At 38.2% G+C, this 19686-nt stretch overlaps 1 protein-coding gene across 20 annotated transcripts in view; it reads right to left on the bottom strand.

The window, feature by feature from the left end:
- Positions 1-19686, bottom strand: part of DLG1 (discs large MAGUK scaffold protein 1) — a 276922-nt gene that overhangs the window by 50612 nt on the left and 206624 nt on the right. For all 20 annotated transcript variants that reach the window (XM_008009612.3, XM_008009616.3, XM_038003103.2 and 17 more), the window contains one exon: positions 16288-16390. In XM_008009612.3, the coding sequence (XP_008007803.1) occupies positions 16288-16390 (103 nt within the window). The remainder of the gene's footprint in view (positions 1-16287; positions 16391-19686) is intronic.

The following is a 19686-nucleotide window of genomic DNA, read 5'->3' as shown; positions in this document are numbered from 1 at the left end:
GCTCTTGAACTCCTGGCCTCAAGCAATCCTCTCGCTCTGGCCTCTCACAGCTCTGGGATCACAGGTGTGAGCCTCTGTACCTGGCCAATTACCATTTCAAAATTACTTGGAATAGTTCCTCCCTGAGTATTACTGGTGCCAAGTGGACACACATTTAGATTCATTTGTACTTTATTTTCAACTTCAATTTGCCTTTTAAAACTTTCACTGTGTGTTTTTTTTTTTTTTTTGAGACGGAGTCTCGCTCTGTCGCCCAGGCTGGAGCGCGGTGGCTGGATCTCAGCTCACTGCAAGCTCCGCCTCCCGGGTTCACACCATTCTCCTGCCTCAGCCTCCCGAGTAGCTGGGACTACAGGCGCTGCCACCTCGCCGGGCTAATTTTTTGTATTTTTTAGTAGAGACGGGGTTTCACCTTGTTAGCCAGGATGGTCTCGATCTCCTGACCTCGTGATCCGCCCGTCTCGGCCTCCCAAAGTGCTGGGATTACAGGCTTGAGCCACTGCGCCCGGACTATTGATTTTATAAGTAGGTAAAATAACTCCACAGTCAAATTTATAAAACACAGGTATTTAAAAGCCCAGTTTCTATCCCTTTTTCTCATCCTGTTCTGTCCTGATCCTTATATGTAAACATATAAACAATATAAAGATACACACAAACATGCAAATACATTTACATTTACTCCATATTTTTATATCTGTATATATGTGTGTATATATACACACAAACATACATTTCTTTTTTCTTTTTCAGAGGGAGTCTCGCTCTGTCTCCAAGTTGCAGTGCAGTGGCGCGATCTCGGCTCACTGCAACCTCCGCCTCCCGGGTTCAAGCGATTCTTCTGCCTCAGCCTCCCGAGGAGCTGGGATTACAGACACACGTCACCACGCCTAGCTAATTTTTGTATTTTTAGTAGACACGGGGTTTCAGCATGTCGGCCAGGATGGTCTCGAGCTTCTGACCTCGTGATCCGCCTGCCTTGGCCTTCCAAAGTGCTGAGATTACCCACTGCACCCAGCCAACATTTCTCTTCTTTCTTCAACAGTAGAATACACATTTCTCTGCTTTGCTTTTTTCACTTAATAGTAAGTATATCCAGGGCCAGGCGCAGTGGCTCAAGCCTATAATCCCAGCACTTTGGGAGGCCGAGACGGGTGGATCACGAGGTCAGGAGATCGAGACCATCCTGGCTAATATGGTGAAACACCGTCTCTACTAAAAAAAATGCAAAAAACTAGCCGGACGAGGTGGCAGGCGCCTGTAGTCCCAGCTACTCGGGAGGCTGAGGCAGGAGAATGGCGGGAACCCGGGAGGCGGAGCTTGCAGTGAGCTGAGATCTGGCCGCTGCACTCCAGCCTGGGCAACAAAGCGAGACTCCGTCTCAAAAACAAATAAACAAACAAAAAAAAGTAAGTATATCCAGAAGATAACTGCACAGTATATAAAGATGTCATCCATGCTTTTTTTTTTTTTTTTTATACAGCTATATGCAGTCCTTTGTTTTCAACTTTTACTTCTTTGTTGTACGTATGACTCTCATATACTTCATAGGGTTAAATTCTGCTTTATTAGCAAGGCTGAAAATTGTCTGTTTTCATGAATTAACTTTTGATATGACAGAAATTGTTTGTTCTCAGTTCTATTCTTATCATCCTGTCTTATTTATTCAAGCTTTTAACATAAATAAACCAGTAGCAGATTGTATTTTCCAAAGATGCCCGCATCCCATGCTCTTGTACACTGTGACCTTGCCATTTCCCCATCCAGAGGCGGAATCTAATTCCCCTCTCCTGGAATCTGGGCTAGTGCTTTGGGTCATTTGTATGACAAAAAATGTGAAAGTAATCCCGTGTGACTTTCAAGGTCGGATCAGAAGAGGCCACGAAGCTTTTGCCTGGTTCTTCTGTAACGCTCGTTCAGTGGAAGCCAGGTACCACGCAACAAGACTGTTCTAAAACCACCATACTGCAGAGGTCACATGATGGTACTCCGAGCCCAAACTTCCAGCCAGTACCACCAACGCATAAGACAAGGGGAGCAAAGCCAAACTGGGCCCTCCAAAGCAGCTCATTCGCCACCCAAGTCCCACTAAGTGACCTCAGTTGATGCCAGAAGGAAAACAAGAACCATCCAGCCAGAATCCTGCCTGAATTCCTAACCTACAAAATCTATTAAAAGGCTGTTTTAATCTATTAAGCTTGGGGTAGTATCTTATGAAGCAATAGTAACCGGAGCACAGTCTCACTATGTGGTTTGTTCTTTTAAGTGTGTGTGTAAAAATTCAGACTCACTTGTCCTTCTGTTCTAATGGCAAGCTTTGGTTTGGCTTTTGTCTTTTGGTCTCCTCCTACAAGCAATCTTCCCAGATCTGATTGCAAATACTATACTTTTATATCCAGTTAAACACTTTAAAGCAATTAGGAAGCTTATTCTGTTTTCATATTATCTGCAAATTCTGCCCTCATTTTGTAATAACTGTACTTATCAAAATTGTCAGAGCATATAGCTTTTTCATATTATACACCCTCTTCCTTACAATCATCTTCATTAATGCTAACACCAGTCCTTATGTCAGTATCCCTCCTCCTATCATTTTGGATGTCTGAAGATTGTTCTCTCTCCCCAGGAAGTGTTTATACGAACACTATAACTCTAATTATTTGTTGATACATTTGATTCCAGTCTTTATATGTGAAAGTCTGTTTGATTCAGCTTCTTTTTTTATTGAGTATATTCACTCCACTGTCTTCTATAAACTGAGAACAACAGAATTTTCTTTCTTTTTTTGATGGGGGACGGAAGTGGAATTCCAGATTTTTTTTCCTTTTAATTCTAATCATTTTATTATGGCATTTTGATAAGTAGTTTGAAATAACTTTTTTAATTTTAGAAAAGATTTCTTGCTTATGCATTTTCTAGCATTGTTTTTGGATTTCTTCCTAGGAGACTCCTATTACAAGCATGTTGAATATTCTTTGCCTACCTTCTATACCTGTCACTTTCAATTCTTTTCTTTCTTCCTTCTTACTAACATCTTTTTAAAGACTAAAGCAATCACAAACTGTTTTTCCTGAACCATTTGATAGCAATTTGCCTTCTTGATGTCTCATCACCCATGAATACTTCAGTGTGTATTTCCTACAGATATTTTCCTATATAACTACAAAACCATCAAAATCAAAGTAACATTAATACATTACTACCATTTAATGCTCAGAACCCTATGAAGAGCCACCAATAATGTTCTTTATAGCAAAAGGATCCATTTCAAAATCATTTGCTGCATTTAGGTGTTTTATCTTTTTAGACTCTGAGTCACAGCAGTTTCTCAGTGTTTTCTTGACTTTGTGATATTAATACTGTTGGAGATTACAAGTCAACTGTTTTGTAGAATCTCTCTCAATTTGGGTTTGCCTGAAGTTTCCACACAATTAGATTGAGGTTATCCAACTTTGGCAGGAATATCACAGATGTTATGTTCTACCCGACATACCTGTATCAGGTGGTACACCATTTTGATTTGTCCCATTACCAATGTTATTAACTTTATCACTTGATTAAAGTTGTGTCTGTCAGGTTTCTCTACTGTAAAGTTACTTTTCCCTTTTGCAAATAAATTACTGAAACTGCGTACAATTCTCCATTCTCATCAAACTTTCAATTAATTCATTTACTTATATGAGTAAAAACTCATTATTTCCTACTTTATTCAGTGGATTATAATACGCCATTATTACCACGAAATGAATGCTGAAGTTGTTCCTGATTTGGCCAGGGAGGGTCCCTTGAAGTTAGATTCTGTGTCCATTTGACATGTCTCCAATATTCCTTGAGTCTTGTTTTCTGGCAAAGGATATTACAGAACAATCTAGCATTTCCTTTGCCTGACATCTGGGGAACCTGCCATTTGTCAAAAAAGCCTTAGTAATTTCAGTGGGGAATAATATTTGCAAGGCAAGATCTGGGTGCCAGGTGCTCACTGCTATTGGGGTGGCACTAGGCTCAGGCCCTCTCAGTGGGCAGAGTCAGGGAAAATTACATACACACAGATACATACTCACTGATATAGATAATTGTGCTTACATCTGTATCAATGGAAAACCATCCCTTCAAACCAATTTCTTCAATTCTAATGCAGTATTACGGGATTCATATTTAAGTTTTCTTCCTTTCCATATTTGTAACTCTCTTCTCAACAGTGAAAATTATGAATAACAATAACCTAACATATTAATTTGGTCAATCTCAATTTGAACTACCATCTACTTCCCTGACTGGGCTCTGAGCATTCCCTCTGTGCTTTCCTCACCAGCCCTCGGGCTCTCACTCCTGAACCAAGGCACTACCCTGCATGGAAGCCATCCTCATGGGTGAGTCCAATGAGCCACCAAAGCTCTCCGAAACCTCTCCAGACCTGAGGTGTAGATTAAACTATTTTTCTCTGCTCTACCTCATGGCTTTAGGACTAAATTGATCAAATTGTAGAAAGAGAAGGTCTATTTTTGCTTTAAAAATTTTTCTTCTTTTTCACCTTCTTGGTTTAAGGAAAGATGTCTCTTCTAGTTAAATTTAGTTTTTAAGACCGTGTCATTATTTCTACTAATTTTCTGAGTTCTATCAACTTATTGATGTTGCTCTTCCACATATTCTATCATATTTCTTTAACTTGTTTTGAAATATTAATTTTAGTTGATACTAGCGTCATAAACTGTCTTTCTGGTACAGCTTTACTGTCTGTGGAGATACTACACTAATCCTTATTTTCATTTTCAAATAGGCTTCCATGGGATTCGATAGTTGCTCATTTTTATATGAAATTAGTTTTCCTCAACTTTTACAGAGGACTTACGAGTCAAGACAGGTTTTCTCGCTTCACAGCTCTAGAACTCTCCATTTTGTTTCTTTCAAGTGTTTAAAGACATGATCTCAGACACTGTGAGACTGCCTGAAACTTTACTTACCCCCATTAATCTGAACCTTCTATTTCCTTTGGCTCTATTATCCCTATCCTGTTCAATTTGGATTTTATTCCCAGCAGTTCTTCCTTAGTGTGGGGCTTTAAATGGAAAGGGAGCTACAGTTGGTTAACTGTGTCGTAGGGCCTAGACTGCTCGTGGCCCCTTCATATCTTACCGGAGATTCTTTGCACTCAACATGCAGATTGTACAAAAACACTTACAGTTCACTCGGTGTTCTCAAATTAACCTACTGCATTTTGTCGTGAGTACTGGTTAACACTGGTCTTCTCCTGTTACATCCCCTTACACAGATGCTGATTATCAGATGGTTTTGTAGCTGTTAATACCTTGTTTACATCAGCTTATATTTGGGGTTCATAGGATATCTTTCATCTTTTTGCCTAGTTTTATTGTAGATTTTAAACAAATTTTGGTTTGGCTTTCCTAATTTTTTTGAGGGAGAGGAGGAGTTCTGGGCGATTCAGCTTTAAATCTACTTCTTTTTGTTTTTTCTTTCTTTTTTTGAGAGGGAGTCTCGGTCTGTTGTCCAGGCTGGAGTGCAGTGGCACGATCTTGGCTCACTGCAATCTCCCCCTCTGGGGTTCAAGCTACTCTCCTGCCTCAGCCTCCTGAGTAGCTGGGATTACAGGCGCGCCCCACCACGCTCGGCTAGTTTTTGTGTTTTTAGTAGAGACGGGGGGTTCCCCATGTTGACCAGGCTGGTCTCGAACTCCTGACCTTTTGAGTCGTCCACCTTGGCCTCCCAAAGTACTGGGATTTATAGGTGTGAGCCACTGCGTCCAGCCCTCTTTTTGTATTTTCTATTAGTTCCACTGGTTTATGTTTCTATTATTTTACTTCCTAGAAAACAACTAGGAAGTGATGACTTTTCAATATTTATTACCTTTGTTTTTAATTTTACTATTTTAAATGTAACTTATTTGTACTTTTGTATAATTTTATTTTTAATAAAGGCTATGTTTTAGTTTGGAAAATTTCTGAAAATTTAACTGGCTCTCCCAAGCCAGTACGCTGTCGCGCCTGAAACAAGAGAGACTTCTGTGCTTCCTCAGCCCTGAGTTCCTAGTTTCCCTTCACGTTTTGCTTGCTAATTCTTTACTACTTTAAAAGCTCTGCGATGCGTTTTAAATAAGATGCGTATCACGTCTCATGCGGCGCTATCAGCTTTAGCAATTTCGCTGATCTGATTAACAGAAGTCCTAGTGATTTAAAAGTCTACATTTTAGAGATTTAAAAGCTTTCTCTAAAAAGAACACATTACTTTTTACAGTGACGCAGAAAATATCCTTTCTTAATGAGTAACTAAGCTACTACAAAGCAGTTAACATAGTCTCAGATATTAAAAATTTAGGACACTGAAGAGCTAAGTCAATTTCTGATAATTTCTTAAATTTGTGACTTATTTCTTTCACTGTATTCAGATCTTCATATTTACAGTTTTTGCTTAGTCTTCCCACCCACCCCACCTCGCTCTGTTGCTCAGGCCAGAGTAGAGTGGTGCAATTTTGGCTCACTACAGCTTCTGCCTCTTGGGTTCAAGCGATTCTTGTGCCTCAGCCTCCTCAGTAGCTGAAATTACAGGTGTGCATCACCACACCTGTTTAATTTTGTTAGTAGAGACAGAGTTTCATCAAGTTGGCCAGGCTGGTCTTGAACTCCTGGTTAAAAGGGATCTGCCTGCTTTGGCCTCCCAAAGTGCTGGGATTACAGGCGTGACCCACTGCGCCTGGCCAAGTCTTTGCCTTACTCTTAACAATTCCTCACAGTCACCTTTCTATATGTTCAAAACATACTTCAGCATTTTAAAGTTACTTTTCCTTTAAACCTTCTATTTCATTTACCTAGTTAAGATTCTAACTTTTTCCTTTTGTTTCAATCAATTGATACTTTTAGTCCTATCAATCTCCACATTTTACCCATTCTGTGTATATTTTCTTTTTTTTTTTTGAGACGGAGTCTCGCTCTGTCGTCCGGGCTGGAGTGCAGTGGCTGGATCTCAGCTCATTGCAAGCTCTGCCTCCTGGGTTTACGCCATTCTCCAGCCTCAGCCTCCGGAGTAGCTGGGATTACAGGCGCCCGTCACCTCACCTGGCTAGTTTTTTTGTATCTTTTAGTAGAGACAGGGTTTTACTGTGTTAGCCAGGATGGTCTCGATCTCCTGACCTCGTGATCCGCCCGTCTCGGCCTCCCAAAGTGCTGGGATTACAGGCGTGAGCCACCGCGCCCGGCTCTGTCTATATTTTCTTAAACAGTCCCACCAATATATATTTTTTCTTTATCCTTTTTTTTTTTTTTTTTAAGGTTTTTTTGGAGACAGGGTCTTGCTCTGTCATCCAGGCTGGAGTGCAGTGGCACGATCATGGCTCATAGTAGCTTTGACCTCCTGGGCTCAAGCAATCTTCCTACCTTAGCCTCTCAAGTAGCTGAGCCTACAGGCATGCATCACTATGCCCAGCTCATTTTAAAAATTATTTGCAGCAACAGGGTGTCCTATGTTACTCAAGGGATCTTGAACTCTTAAGCTCAAGTGATCCTCTTATCTCAGCCTCCCGAAGTGCTAACCACCACACCTATTTTCTTAAGTTTTTATTTTGACAGAAGAGTTTTATCCCTTTTTTCAGTTAAGTCATTTACATTCCTCTCCTAGAAATTACATCAAAACTCAGCAAAGCTATAATTTTACATAAGAGATTTTTCTCCATTCAACATCTTAAAAATTCCTGTATCAAACTGTATTTCTTGTCATGAAACATATTAGGAAGTATCTGAACTGCTGGCTACAAGTTAGTATGTGTGCGCTTATACAAGGAGAGATATTTAAAAGCTGATTTTCTCATTTGATCTCCCCTTTCAAATTTTAACCTTTGTTTTCACCTCCACACTGGAAGTAAAAAGGTGGAGGAAAGTGAAGAAGGGGTATGGGGGAAACTGGACTTCCTTAATCTCTCAACATGCAATCCCTATAAAGAAAAACATTCATTTATAACTATAATAAAATAGATTAAACACAGATATTAAACCCAAGAGAAACAACTCTCAAGAGGATGGATACTACAAATTGGCCTACAGAAGAAAAAGGAAAACTATTTTTAAGAAGACAAGTTAGTTGTTTTAAGTACAATAGCTCTCTGGTATACTCGGAGGATTAGTTCCAGAACCCCACGTATACCAAAACCCATGCATATTCAAGTCTAACAGGAGGCCTTGTGGAATCCGATAGGCATATGGTATTTTTCTATCCCAGTGTGGTTGAACAGCACGTGCATAAGTAGACACAGTTCAAACCTGTGTTGTTCAAGGGTCAACTGTAGTACAGGTGTGTAGAAAAATACAGCAAGAAAAGTGGGAAAGCAGGAGACTGAAGGGTCAACTTAGCACAGGCGTGTAGAAAAACACAGCAAGGAAAGTGGGAAAGCAGGAGACTGAAAAAAAATTTAAGGACGTATCTTCTACGAAAATCATAAGAAATGACAAATGCCTGCAAAGAAACGCCACTAGTCCGCTGCAATCTCCCCGATCATCTCTGCCTCTTCTCCCTTTGGTTGGTATAAGAAGTAATAATGAAAATAAAGTCAGGACACTGGGTGTTAGAAATCTACCTCTATAACTCAAGATTTCAATCAAAGCTTTGAAGTGCAGAAAAGTTAAGTGACTATGGCCTAACCTTTCTAGACTTCAGTCACTTGCAAAATAGGGATTATAACACCAAACAGTTTTTTTCTTGTGAAAATAAACTACATCACAAATGTAAGACCTAACCTAGGGGAAAGAGAAAGTAAGTTTAACTTATATATTGAGTTTAATTCTTTCTGCTTTATTTCTTTTATGGTATTATTACAATGTAATTAATGATTTCTGAACAAAAGATTGATATATAAGCTCTGAAAGTTGGCCTAATACTCTTGAGGAACAATAAGATTAAATATTTGAGGTTAGAGACTCCAAGAGTTTAGTTGTAGTTGAAAGAGTGAGAACAGGGTATGGAGACCCACCGAGAACCCCAGAGTTGCCACAAAGATTATTTTAAGCTGAAGATATCTGAGATTCAACAGATGCAGAAAACAAGCCTCCCTGGAGTTTCTCTAAACTGACCAAAAGGTGCAGCTTCTGAGAAATGGTGTTCCCATAAATACCCTCTCTGAGGGGTCTGATGGCCCCGAAGAATGGAAAGACCCCTCATACCAGTTCAGACAAACGTTACCACAAATTTTATCCCCCATCTCTTCTCCTAAAAACTTGTCTTTCCTAAAGAAATGTCTGTGTTTTTCCAATAAAAGCTGTTTCTCCCTCCTTCCTTTTCCCTACTAGATTAGGTATACAAGTTTTTAACTTTATCTACAAGCTAGCTACAGTATTTCTTTTGTTGCCTCTTGCATCCATATACAAGAAACTTTTTTTTCATGTTAATCTGTTTTTTCTGTCAGTTTAATTCGCAGGCCTGGTTACTGAACATACAAGGGTGGAGGAAAAGGTTTTTCTTCCCTTAAAAGGAACTAGAAGAAATCTTAACCATTTAACAGCTATGTAACCAGCAAATTACTTAGTCTCTTTATGGTGTAGCTTATTCAACTGTAACGTAAAATGGGGATAACAGTGCTTACTTAGAGGATTATCTTGGGAATTAAGAGTTAATAAACATAACTGGTTTGTACCATGCATGGCATACAGTTTTACCATTATATTCTATCACAAGATTTTTTTTTTTTTTTTTTTTTTTTTTTTTTGAGACAGAGTCTCACTCTGTCACCCAGGCTGGAGTGCAGTGGCGCGATCTCGGCTCACTGCAAGCTCGGCCTCCCGGGTTCACGCCATTCTCCCACCTCAGCCTCCCGTGTAGCTGGGACTACAGGCGCCCGCCAGTATGCCCGGCTAATTTTCCTTTTGTATTTTGGTAGAGACGGGGTTTCCCCGTGTTAGCCAGGATGGTCTCAATCTCCTGACCTTGTGATCCGCCCGCCTGTGCCTCCCAAAGTGCTGGGATTACAGGCGTGAGCCACTGTGCCAGGCCAAGAGATTCTTAAACTATAGACTAGGAAGTATTTGATAAAATTTTATAACTTTGGGATATGGAGTCCAAAACAAGTACAGTATTATATTTCCAGTTCCCATGTTTCTTTATTTTTATTTTGAGACGGGGTCTCACTCTGTCGCTGAGGCTCGAGAGTACAGTGGTGAGATCACAGCAATCCTCTTGCCTCGCCTGGGACTACAGGTGTGCACTACCATGCATGGCTAATTAAAAAACTTTAAAAAAACTTCTAGTAGAGACGAGATCTTGCTATGTTGCCCAGGCTGGTCTCGAACTCCTGGGCTCAAGTAATCTTCCCACCTAGGCCTCCTAAAGTGCTGGGATTAGAGGCATGAGCCACCACGTCCAGCTAATTTCTGATAACGATTCTACAAAAAGATTAACAGTAAAGGTCCCCCCTCAAAGTGAATTATTCCTTGCCTTTGGAATTAATAAAACTGACAGGAGTTAGAAGATAATGTCTTCATATGTCTTGTAGAGATTATTTTTCCTCATAATTAGAATCCAAGTCAAGGAAGTTCAAAGTATATAAGCTCAAAAACCCATAATAGTACTTTTTTGGAAGACTAGTAAGGCAAGCCATAGATCCTAAAAGATAAAAAACTTAACTCTACCAAAAGCTTACCTTTATCTCTTTGTCTGTCTGTCTGTCTGTAAGACTATCAATAAGGCAGAGAATCCCAAGCCTTTAGGAAAGATACTAACTGCAAGATGATGCTTATCAGAGTGTGAGGCGACTCCTTTTGTACTTCTTAAAATAGCGAGCTCACTGAGAAAGAAAATTTGACTCTTCAACTTCTATCTTCGGCCCTCATAGTTATGCTTTGATAATCTAAAATATGTTTTTTTCTTTAAAATGTGCTGTGCAACAAAAATACATCTGTTAAAAATATATAATATTAAAACAAAATGTGAAGCCATAGTATCAATGATTAATAAGCAGACATAGGTAAGCAGCAACACAGCAATGAGGACAGGTAAATTTTTAAAGTACCCAAAACATACTTTAAAATTTTAACTCTCTTATCTTTGGTCATCTGTTATTCTTCACCTACGATGTCATTTTTTCTCTCTGCCCATCTAAATCCTATCCATTCTTAGGTTCCCAGTTACGCCTCGATCCCACTCTATGGTATCTTTTATCAGCCAGGCAATACAATCTCCCTCCTTCTAAATTTCTAAGGCAAGGCCTGTCTTCTGTGCTCTGCTGGTACTTACTCTGCCTTCATTAGGCAGAAGTACCATAGCCGTGGTAAAAGAATACAGCATACATCACTTCACCAGACTCATCAAGATATTCTCAGTGAAAACTATCTGGACTTTGAAGGCAACAGATCCGGGTATGAATCTTAGCTATTGCTAACTTTGTTATCTAAGTCTACTTCATCCTCTGTAAATAGGGATATTGCTACGTATTTTATGAGAATACAGCAAGCCTTAAATAATAGACACCTAAATAAACATGTAACTATAAACTGTGTAACTGTTACAAAGTAAAAATATCAGTGCTATGAGAAGGAACTAGCTGATACCGTTTGGCTCTGTCCCCACGCAAATCTCATCTTGAATTGCAGTTCCCATAATCCCCACATGTGGTGGGAGGATCACGGTGGGAAGTAATTCAATCATGAGGGTGGTTCCCCCCATGCTATTCTTGTGACAGTAAGTTCTCATGAGAGCTGATGGTTTGATAGGGGCTTCCCCTTTCACTTGGCTCTTACTCTCCTCTCTCCTGCGGCCTTGTGAAGAAGGACATGTTTGCTTCCACTCTGCCATGGTTATAAGTTTCTTGAGGTCTCTCCAGCCCTTTGAAACTGTGAGTCAATTAAACCTCTTTCCTTTATAAATTACCCAGTCTCAGGTACATCCTTATAGAAGCATGAGAATGGGACAGATAAACTAGCCATCAAAAGAACAGGGGAAAAATATTCTAAGAAAGAAAAGAACGAGCAGAGAATTAGGAAATAATCTGGTACAGCCAAGGGTCTGAAAAATGGCCTGTATGGTTAGAACTTAAGGAGCAAAAGAAAGAGTGGAAGGCATGAAGTAAAATCATATGTGCTGTGCTGTGTACAATTACAAAGAAACTTGCAGGCCTATTAAAGGATTTGGGTTTTATTAAGAGTAAAATGGATATTGTTTTAAATGGGGAATAATTCAACCCAATTTTTGTATTTAAAATGATCCTTTTGGCTGAGGAATAGGGAATGTATTGGAGAAAATTAAGAAAGAAGTGAGGAGACATGTTAGAGGATTTTACAGTAATTCAGGTAAGGGATGATGGTGGCTCTGGCTAGGCTAGTGGCTGTGACTGAGAGGTTGTGAATGGGGAGGTAGTCAAGTATGATTCCTGAGCTTCTGGTTTAAGCACGAATGGAGGTGCCATTTATTGAGCTAGTAAAAAAAAGTTAAATTTCATAAACGTTAAATTTGAAACACATTGAGAAATACAGCTAAAGAAATCAAATAGGACATATAAGTGTGGTCTTCAGGAGATGTCCGGAAATAAGACACACATGTGAGAGTAATCAACATAAGAGTAACCCTTGAAACATAGATGTATCTATTAAATAGTTGCTATTTAAATAATCAAAGAATGCAAATTCTCCTTGATACAAAAATGGCTTCATCTATACTACAATAGATGAAAGTATTGGATACAACTAAATAAAAAGAGTACCATCTAGAAAGGCTCATACAAAAGAAAAGTGGAGAAATCACAAAAAGAAGCAAAAAAGAATGATGAAGGAAAGATCAAACAATACAAGCACAGTAAAAGATAGTGAGAGGGAAACTCCTGGGCCCATTCAATAACTAACCTAGGATAAGAGTAGCCCACCCTTGCTAACTATCAGTGGAAAGTGTATCTAGTGCATATAGGGGTAAATTAAACTTAAGAGCCACTAACTATAAAAATGGTAAAAATGAATGATTTTTTTTTTTTTGGACAGGGTCTCCCTCTGCTGCCCAGGCTGGACTGCAGTGGTACGAACACGGCTTACTGCAGCCCCAACCTCCTGGGCTCAAGTGATCCTCCTGCATCAGCTTCCTGTGTAGCTGCGACCACATGCATGTGCCACCACGCCTGGCTAATTTTTGATTTTTTTGTAGAGATGGAGTCTCACTTTGTTGTCTAGGCTAGTGTTGAAGTCCTGAACTCAAGCAGTTCTCCTGCCTCAGCCTCCCAAAGTGCTGGGATTACAAGTGAATTAACTATTTTTGTTCTGTACTATGCTCACTAAGCATTACAGTAGTTTATCCTATCAACCAATTTTCCCTCCTGTATCATGACTTGGTATTTTTGCCTGGGTCCGAAAAAAATTCTTTCTTAATAAACATTAACAAGAATGTCTGAGTTTTGGCCATTCGGAGTCAATTTTCCCTATATTACGCTGTACCCTTTTAATACAAAGATTATTTCTTTTTATTTCAAGAAAGTTTTCTTGAATGCATTGAATTATAATTTAAGACATTTATTCTCTTCCTTAAAATTATTCTTCAGAAAGTCTAATTATGTATATATTGTAAAAATAATTACCTTCCATTGCTAACATTTTCTTTTAATCTTTTCGGATTTTCTTGGTTTCATTTTGTCTACTTTTTCTATTGTATCTTCTATGTCTCCTGGTTTTCTGCAGTGACTCTGTGTTTGTGGTCTAATTTCACTAATTTGGTTGCTTTCTTCTCTCCTGGGTTCTGCCAGCTCAAAGTTAATTTCTTTTGGTTATTGAGTCATCTTTTCCTATAGTTCTTACATTTCTACTTTGTGGTCTTCTTTCAAAGTGAATGCATACATTGCAAAACATTAAGGTTAAATTTTAATCTGATTTGTGTTAATGTTTTTGTGTTGTATGTGCGTGTAGCTAATCTGTTACTAAGCTTTGATGCTTTTCCCCACCTCTTCTTCTTATCTTTGTATGAATGTGAGGCTACTTTTAAATTACTTATTACTGGGGCTGGAGGTGGTGGCTTACACCTGCAATCCCAGCACTTTGGGAGGCCGAGGCGGGCGGACCACCTAAGGCTCAGGAGACCAGTCTGGCCAACATGGCAAAACCCCGTTGCTATTAAAAATATAAAAATAAGCTGGGCGTGGTGGCAGGTGCCTGTAATCTCACCTACAACGGAGGCGGAGGTTACAGTGAGCTGAGATTGTACCACTGTACTCCAGCCTGGGCAAGAGAGTGAAACTCCGTCTCAAAAAAAAAAAAAAAAGTACTTATTACTTTGCTACTTTGCTAGAGTGGCTATTTCAGAGTCTACGGGCACAGGAAAGATGGAGGCACAGGATATTTTTAGAGGTTTTAAAACCCAAATACTGTCACATTATCTGATCCTACAGAGGCAAGCTGCTTTATCCAAATATGGGTCCTCTGCTCTTCTAAACCAAACCACATCATGAGTGGCTTCTGCTCCAGCCTGCTCACCCTACTTCCCAAGACCTGCAATAAAAAAGGCTCCTGTTTTTATACCTCAAAAATGAGCCCCTCACCTTTAAGAGGTGCAATTTTATACCATATCCTAAATTTTTGACACTATGAAGCATTCTTAACATTCCATATTTTAACTCTTCCCCTCTTTCCTTGTGGCTTCTGCCAGATCTCAGCTGCTTAAGGAGTCTTTACCTCCACTTGGTTGTCCAGGTATTATACTGACCTTCTTAGTTTTAGTAAATATGAAGTGAAGTTGTGTGGGTAGGAGCATGTGTGTATGTTTTGTTTTTCTTACTGCTTTTGTGTGTTCTGTGTGTTTTGAGGTCAGGGAGCAGATATTAAGTTACCTGTAACCACACCTAAAAAGTTTGTATTCCTTATATAAATGACAGGCTGTCTATAATACTAAGGAACGAGTGACTGTAACTTGGCTTCCATATAGTGTACCTACAGGGTGGAATGTGTTGGCCAGAAGATAAAAGTACATGGGGTCCCACTGGCAGATTTGTTTCTCACAAAAATTAATGAATTGACCTTCTGACTTCATATGTTAGTCCCTATTGTCTGGTTAATGTGAATTAATATTCAGAATTTACTCCCAATTAAACAAATTTTCCCTTGTTTAGACAGAATCTCCTATACTTAAGAAAGACTAAGCAATGCTCAACATGCTACTGTGATCAGCTAAAAAACATACCAGATTAAAAAAACAAATTCTGCTTCAAAAAATAATAAATGTAATTAGTTGATAAATTATGGAATTATTCATTTAGCTCCTTTACTCACATCATTTTTTCCTTCTTCATGTTGTTTACGAGCATCAACAAATACACTATGTATTCTTTTGGCTATTTAAGCTTTTTAAATTCCACTGAGGTTTTACTGGGGTTGTGGTTATGCTGATGTACACTAGAGTCTTACATATGTGTAATACGGCATGACCTCAAATTTTCCATTACCACCTTCTTCCCCTAGGAACTTAGTAAGGTCACACCCATGATACTTTACCATCTAGACACACATTATACCCCAAACTTGGCATTCTTCTCTTTATTTTAAACAGCAGTAACAGCTATTAGAAATGTGTCTTAAATCTTGATATTAATAATTATAACCTAATTCAAAAACTAGAAAAAATCTGGGTGACCTGATTTTTTGGGCATTATTAGTATCTCTGCTTATGGTTTTTATTATTTTTTCAGATAAATAAAGTAGTAAAAGGAACATTAAAAGATAGGTCTTCAGTTACAGAACAGATTAAAAAAAATGAACAGTTAAATTAACCCACATAATGGGGTTATGTGGGTTAAGCTTGCGGATGCCAGTTCCTACATCATTAAAAAATACTTTTGGCAGGGCGCAGTGGCTCACGCCTCTAATCGCAGCACTTTGGGAGGCCGGGGCGGGTGGATCACCTGAGGTCAGGAGTTTGAGACCAGCCTGACCAACACGGAGAAACCCCGTCTCTACTAAAAATACAAAAAATTAGCTGGATGTGGTAGTGCATGCCTGTAATCCCAGCTACTTGGGAGGCTGAGGCAGGAGAATCACTTGAACCTGGGAGGTGGAGGTTGGGATGAGCTGAGATCACGCCATTGTACTCCAGCCTGGGCAACAAGAGTGGAACCCCATCTCAAAAACCAAAAAACCAAAAAAACCAAAAAAACAAACAACTTTTGATTTCGAAAAAGAACTAGGTTCAGACTAAACAAATACTAGATTAGCAAATCAGAAAAAAAACCAAAACAAAACACAAAAAAGGAAGCTTGGAAGTTAAACATTATTAAAGAGAAGAATTTTAAAAACTAAAATAAGCAATAACTACAGACAATAAGAATGTTATTACCTTCAGGTCGATATTGTGCAACAATTGTAACAGCTTGGCCAGCATTTTTCAATGCAGCTGCTGCCTGCTCATGACTAGCGGCTCTGAGGTCAACACTGTTCACCTGTAAATCAAACCAAATTTTAATTTGGGAGAAAAGAATCACTTTGATTAGAAATCACAACAGTCTATTCTTTGAGTAAGCATGTATTAAAAAATTAGTTGCAATAACTTGACCACTAAAATGTTTCCTGTTCTGATTGACTAAAAATATATTGTGTACTACAACAAAATATTATCATTCAAAGCTATTTTATTTACTAAAACCACTTTGCTTACTGTCAAATGAGTAAAACCGAAACATTTCCCCCCAGAAGGCTGAGTATCAATCCACTGAGAAATGCACCTTAATTTGAGAACCTGAAAAATCAAGTGGCATCATTTTGCATACTTTATTTTACTAGGAACTCAAGTAATGGGAGGGAAAGTCATTTTGTTTGTAGCATCCATTCACCTCCTGCCACATTCTCATGCCTACTGCTCAACTCAGTTCCAATTATTTTTCTTCCTGTACAAACTTTATTCCATTCTTTTGGTATAATAGGAAAGCTATTATTTAGAAATATTAAAACAGCTCAGATTTCAAGGACTGGTTTAATTAGAATAAATGTTAATTAAACGAACCAGGAGTCAGTTTTTGAATAAAGAGCCCTTCCTTAGGTGAAATAATTATCCAATTCTACCAGTAGGTGCAATCCTACTCCAGAAGAAGAGGCAACTTAATTCTTACTTCTGAAAGGTTGCCAATCCTTTGCGCGCATATATATACATAGTGCAAGGTACATTATCTTAAGAGATTGTTCCTTTTCCACAATAAGACAAGCTTAAGAGGACATTCATGGAAGCATTATACTTGAATGTAATAAGCTTTAAATACTGAATCAAAAAAAATTAAGAACCAACAATGAATAGAATACAGCAATGCTCAGGACCTTCACTGAAAATTTTTGGAAAGGAACGATCATCATGCAATTTTTACATAAAAACTTGTTTTGTTGAGTACTAATCTAAAATCTGTTAAAGATCACATATCACTTTTAAAAAATTTGACTATGAGCCCAGAAATTCTTGGGATCATAAATTTACATAAAGAATATTTTAACCATATAAAGATCTGATGTTTTATATTATCTAAAAAGAAACCATTATGCAACTAAATTTAAATACATACCCCTTGAGGCTGGGCATGGTGGCTCACACCTGTTATCTCAGCACTTTGGGAAGCTGAGGTGGGTAGTTCATTTGAGGCCAGGAGTTTCAGACCAGCCTGGCCAACATGGCAAACACCTGTCTCTACTAAAAATACAAAAATTAGCCGGCATGACGGTGTGTGCCTGTAGTCTCGGCTACTCAGGAGGCCGAGACACGAGAATCACTTGAACCTGGGAGGTGGAGGTTACAGTGAGCTGAGATCACACCACTGCACTCCAGCATGAGTGACAGAGAGAGACACTCTGTCTCAAACCACCACCTGCCACTCCCTCAACGAAAACCAAGATCTAAAAATCCTAATATAAACAAATGTAACAATGTGGTTATTAGTATCTCCAGCAGAGGATGGCCATATAAAACTCAACACAATTTATAATTAGTTCTACTTAGTGTATAAAGAAAATCTTCCTAATTCCTGGGAGAACAAGCCAGGCAAGAAATACAAAGAAAGATTTTCATAGATTATTGTAGAAAAGATTAAAAATGTTAATGAATTATTTCTGTGCACCAAACTCTTTTAAGAGCATAATTTGTTGAACGAAACTACATATTAAAGACTTTCCAGACTATCACTGAACGTTTCAATTGAAGATATATTATTAAGGATATTTTAGAATTCCAGTACTGAGAGATGTATTTGCTATGTATTTGTAAGGCTATGTATTTGTATAAATACCCTTAGAGTCACTTTTTTTCTTTTACACCAACTTTTTTAAAAATGGAGAAATAATTCACATACCATAGAATTCATTTTTAAAGCATATAGTTTAGTGGTTTTTAGTACATTTGCAAGGTTGTGCAACCAACATCACCACCTAATTTCAAAATATTTTCATCACCCCAAAAAGAACCTCTGTATCCACTGAGTCACTCCTGTGTCTCCTCTCCATCACTGGCAACTACGATTCTACTTTCTAACCATATGAATTCCCCTATTCTGTATATTTCAAATAAACGGGATGTATAATATGGAGCCACTTGTGCTTGGCTTCTTTCACTAACACATTTCCAAGGTTCATCTTTGGAGCATGTATCAGTGCTTCATTCCTTATTATGGCTAAATAATGCTCCACTAAAATCCATTAAAAATGGATTTACCACTTTGGCTTATCCACGTCCTTAAATTTATACTTCAATTTATTTATTTTATTCTTTTTGATACTATTATAAATGAATGTTTTCTCTATCCTGCAAATTTACTGACATCGTTTATCAGCTTGATATTCTGCTGTTGTATTTAAGATTTTTTTCTATACAAGATTATGTCATCTGCAAATAGAAATAGTTTTCTTGCTTTTTATTCTGATAGCCTTTTTAAAAAAAAATCTTGCCTAAATTCTAGAACCTCCAGGACAATGTTGAATCGAAGTAGGAAGAACAGATACCCTTGTCTTGTTCCTGATTTTAGAGGGAAAGCTTTCAGTCTCTCACCAGTTAGTATGATGTTAGCTACAGGGTTTCCAGAGATACCCTTTATCAGGTTGAAGTTCCCTTTTACTCCCAGTTTATTCAGTGTTTTTATCATGAAAAGCTGTTGGTTTATGACAACTGCTTTTCTGTGTCTACTGAGGTATCATGTGCTTTATGTCCTTGATTAAGATGGTGTCTTTTTGGTTTTTCTACGTTGAACTAACCATGCATTCCTTGAATAAATTCCATTTGGTTATGGTACATCATCCTTTTTCATGCTGTTTGGATCCAGGTTGTTATTTGGTTGATTTTTACATCTATATTCATATGGGATATTGATTTGCAGTTTTTTCTTCTCGTGATGTCTTTGGTTTGGTATAAGGATAATACTGGCCACACAGAATGAGCTGGAAAGCATTCCTCATTGCTTATTCCCTTTTGGGGAAGAGTTTGTGAATGATTGGTGTTAATTCTTTAAATGTTTGGCAGAATGAACCAGTGCAGCCATCTGGTCCTGGGATTTTTGTGTTTTTTAAGTTTTTGATTACTTATTCAATCTTCTTACTTGTTTTAAATCTATTAAAATTTTCTATTTCTTCTTGAGTTAGTTTCAATAGTTTATGTCTTTCTAGAAATATATTATAGAGTATATAACTATAAAATACATATCATCTATGACTATATAATGATATATATTATAAATGTCTTTTGCCTTTAGTAGTAATTTTTTTCTTAAAG

This window comes from Chlorocebus sabaeus, chromosome 15 (genome assembly GCF_047675955.1).
Source record: "Chlorocebus sabaeus isolate Y175 chromosome 15, mChlSab1.0.hap1, whole genome shotgun sequence".
Taxonomy (NCBI): domain Eukaryota; kingdom Metazoa; phylum Chordata; class Mammalia; order Primates; family Cercopithecidae; genus Chlorocebus; species Chlorocebus sabaeus.
This window is presented reverse-complemented; position numbering and strand designations above follow the sequence as displayed.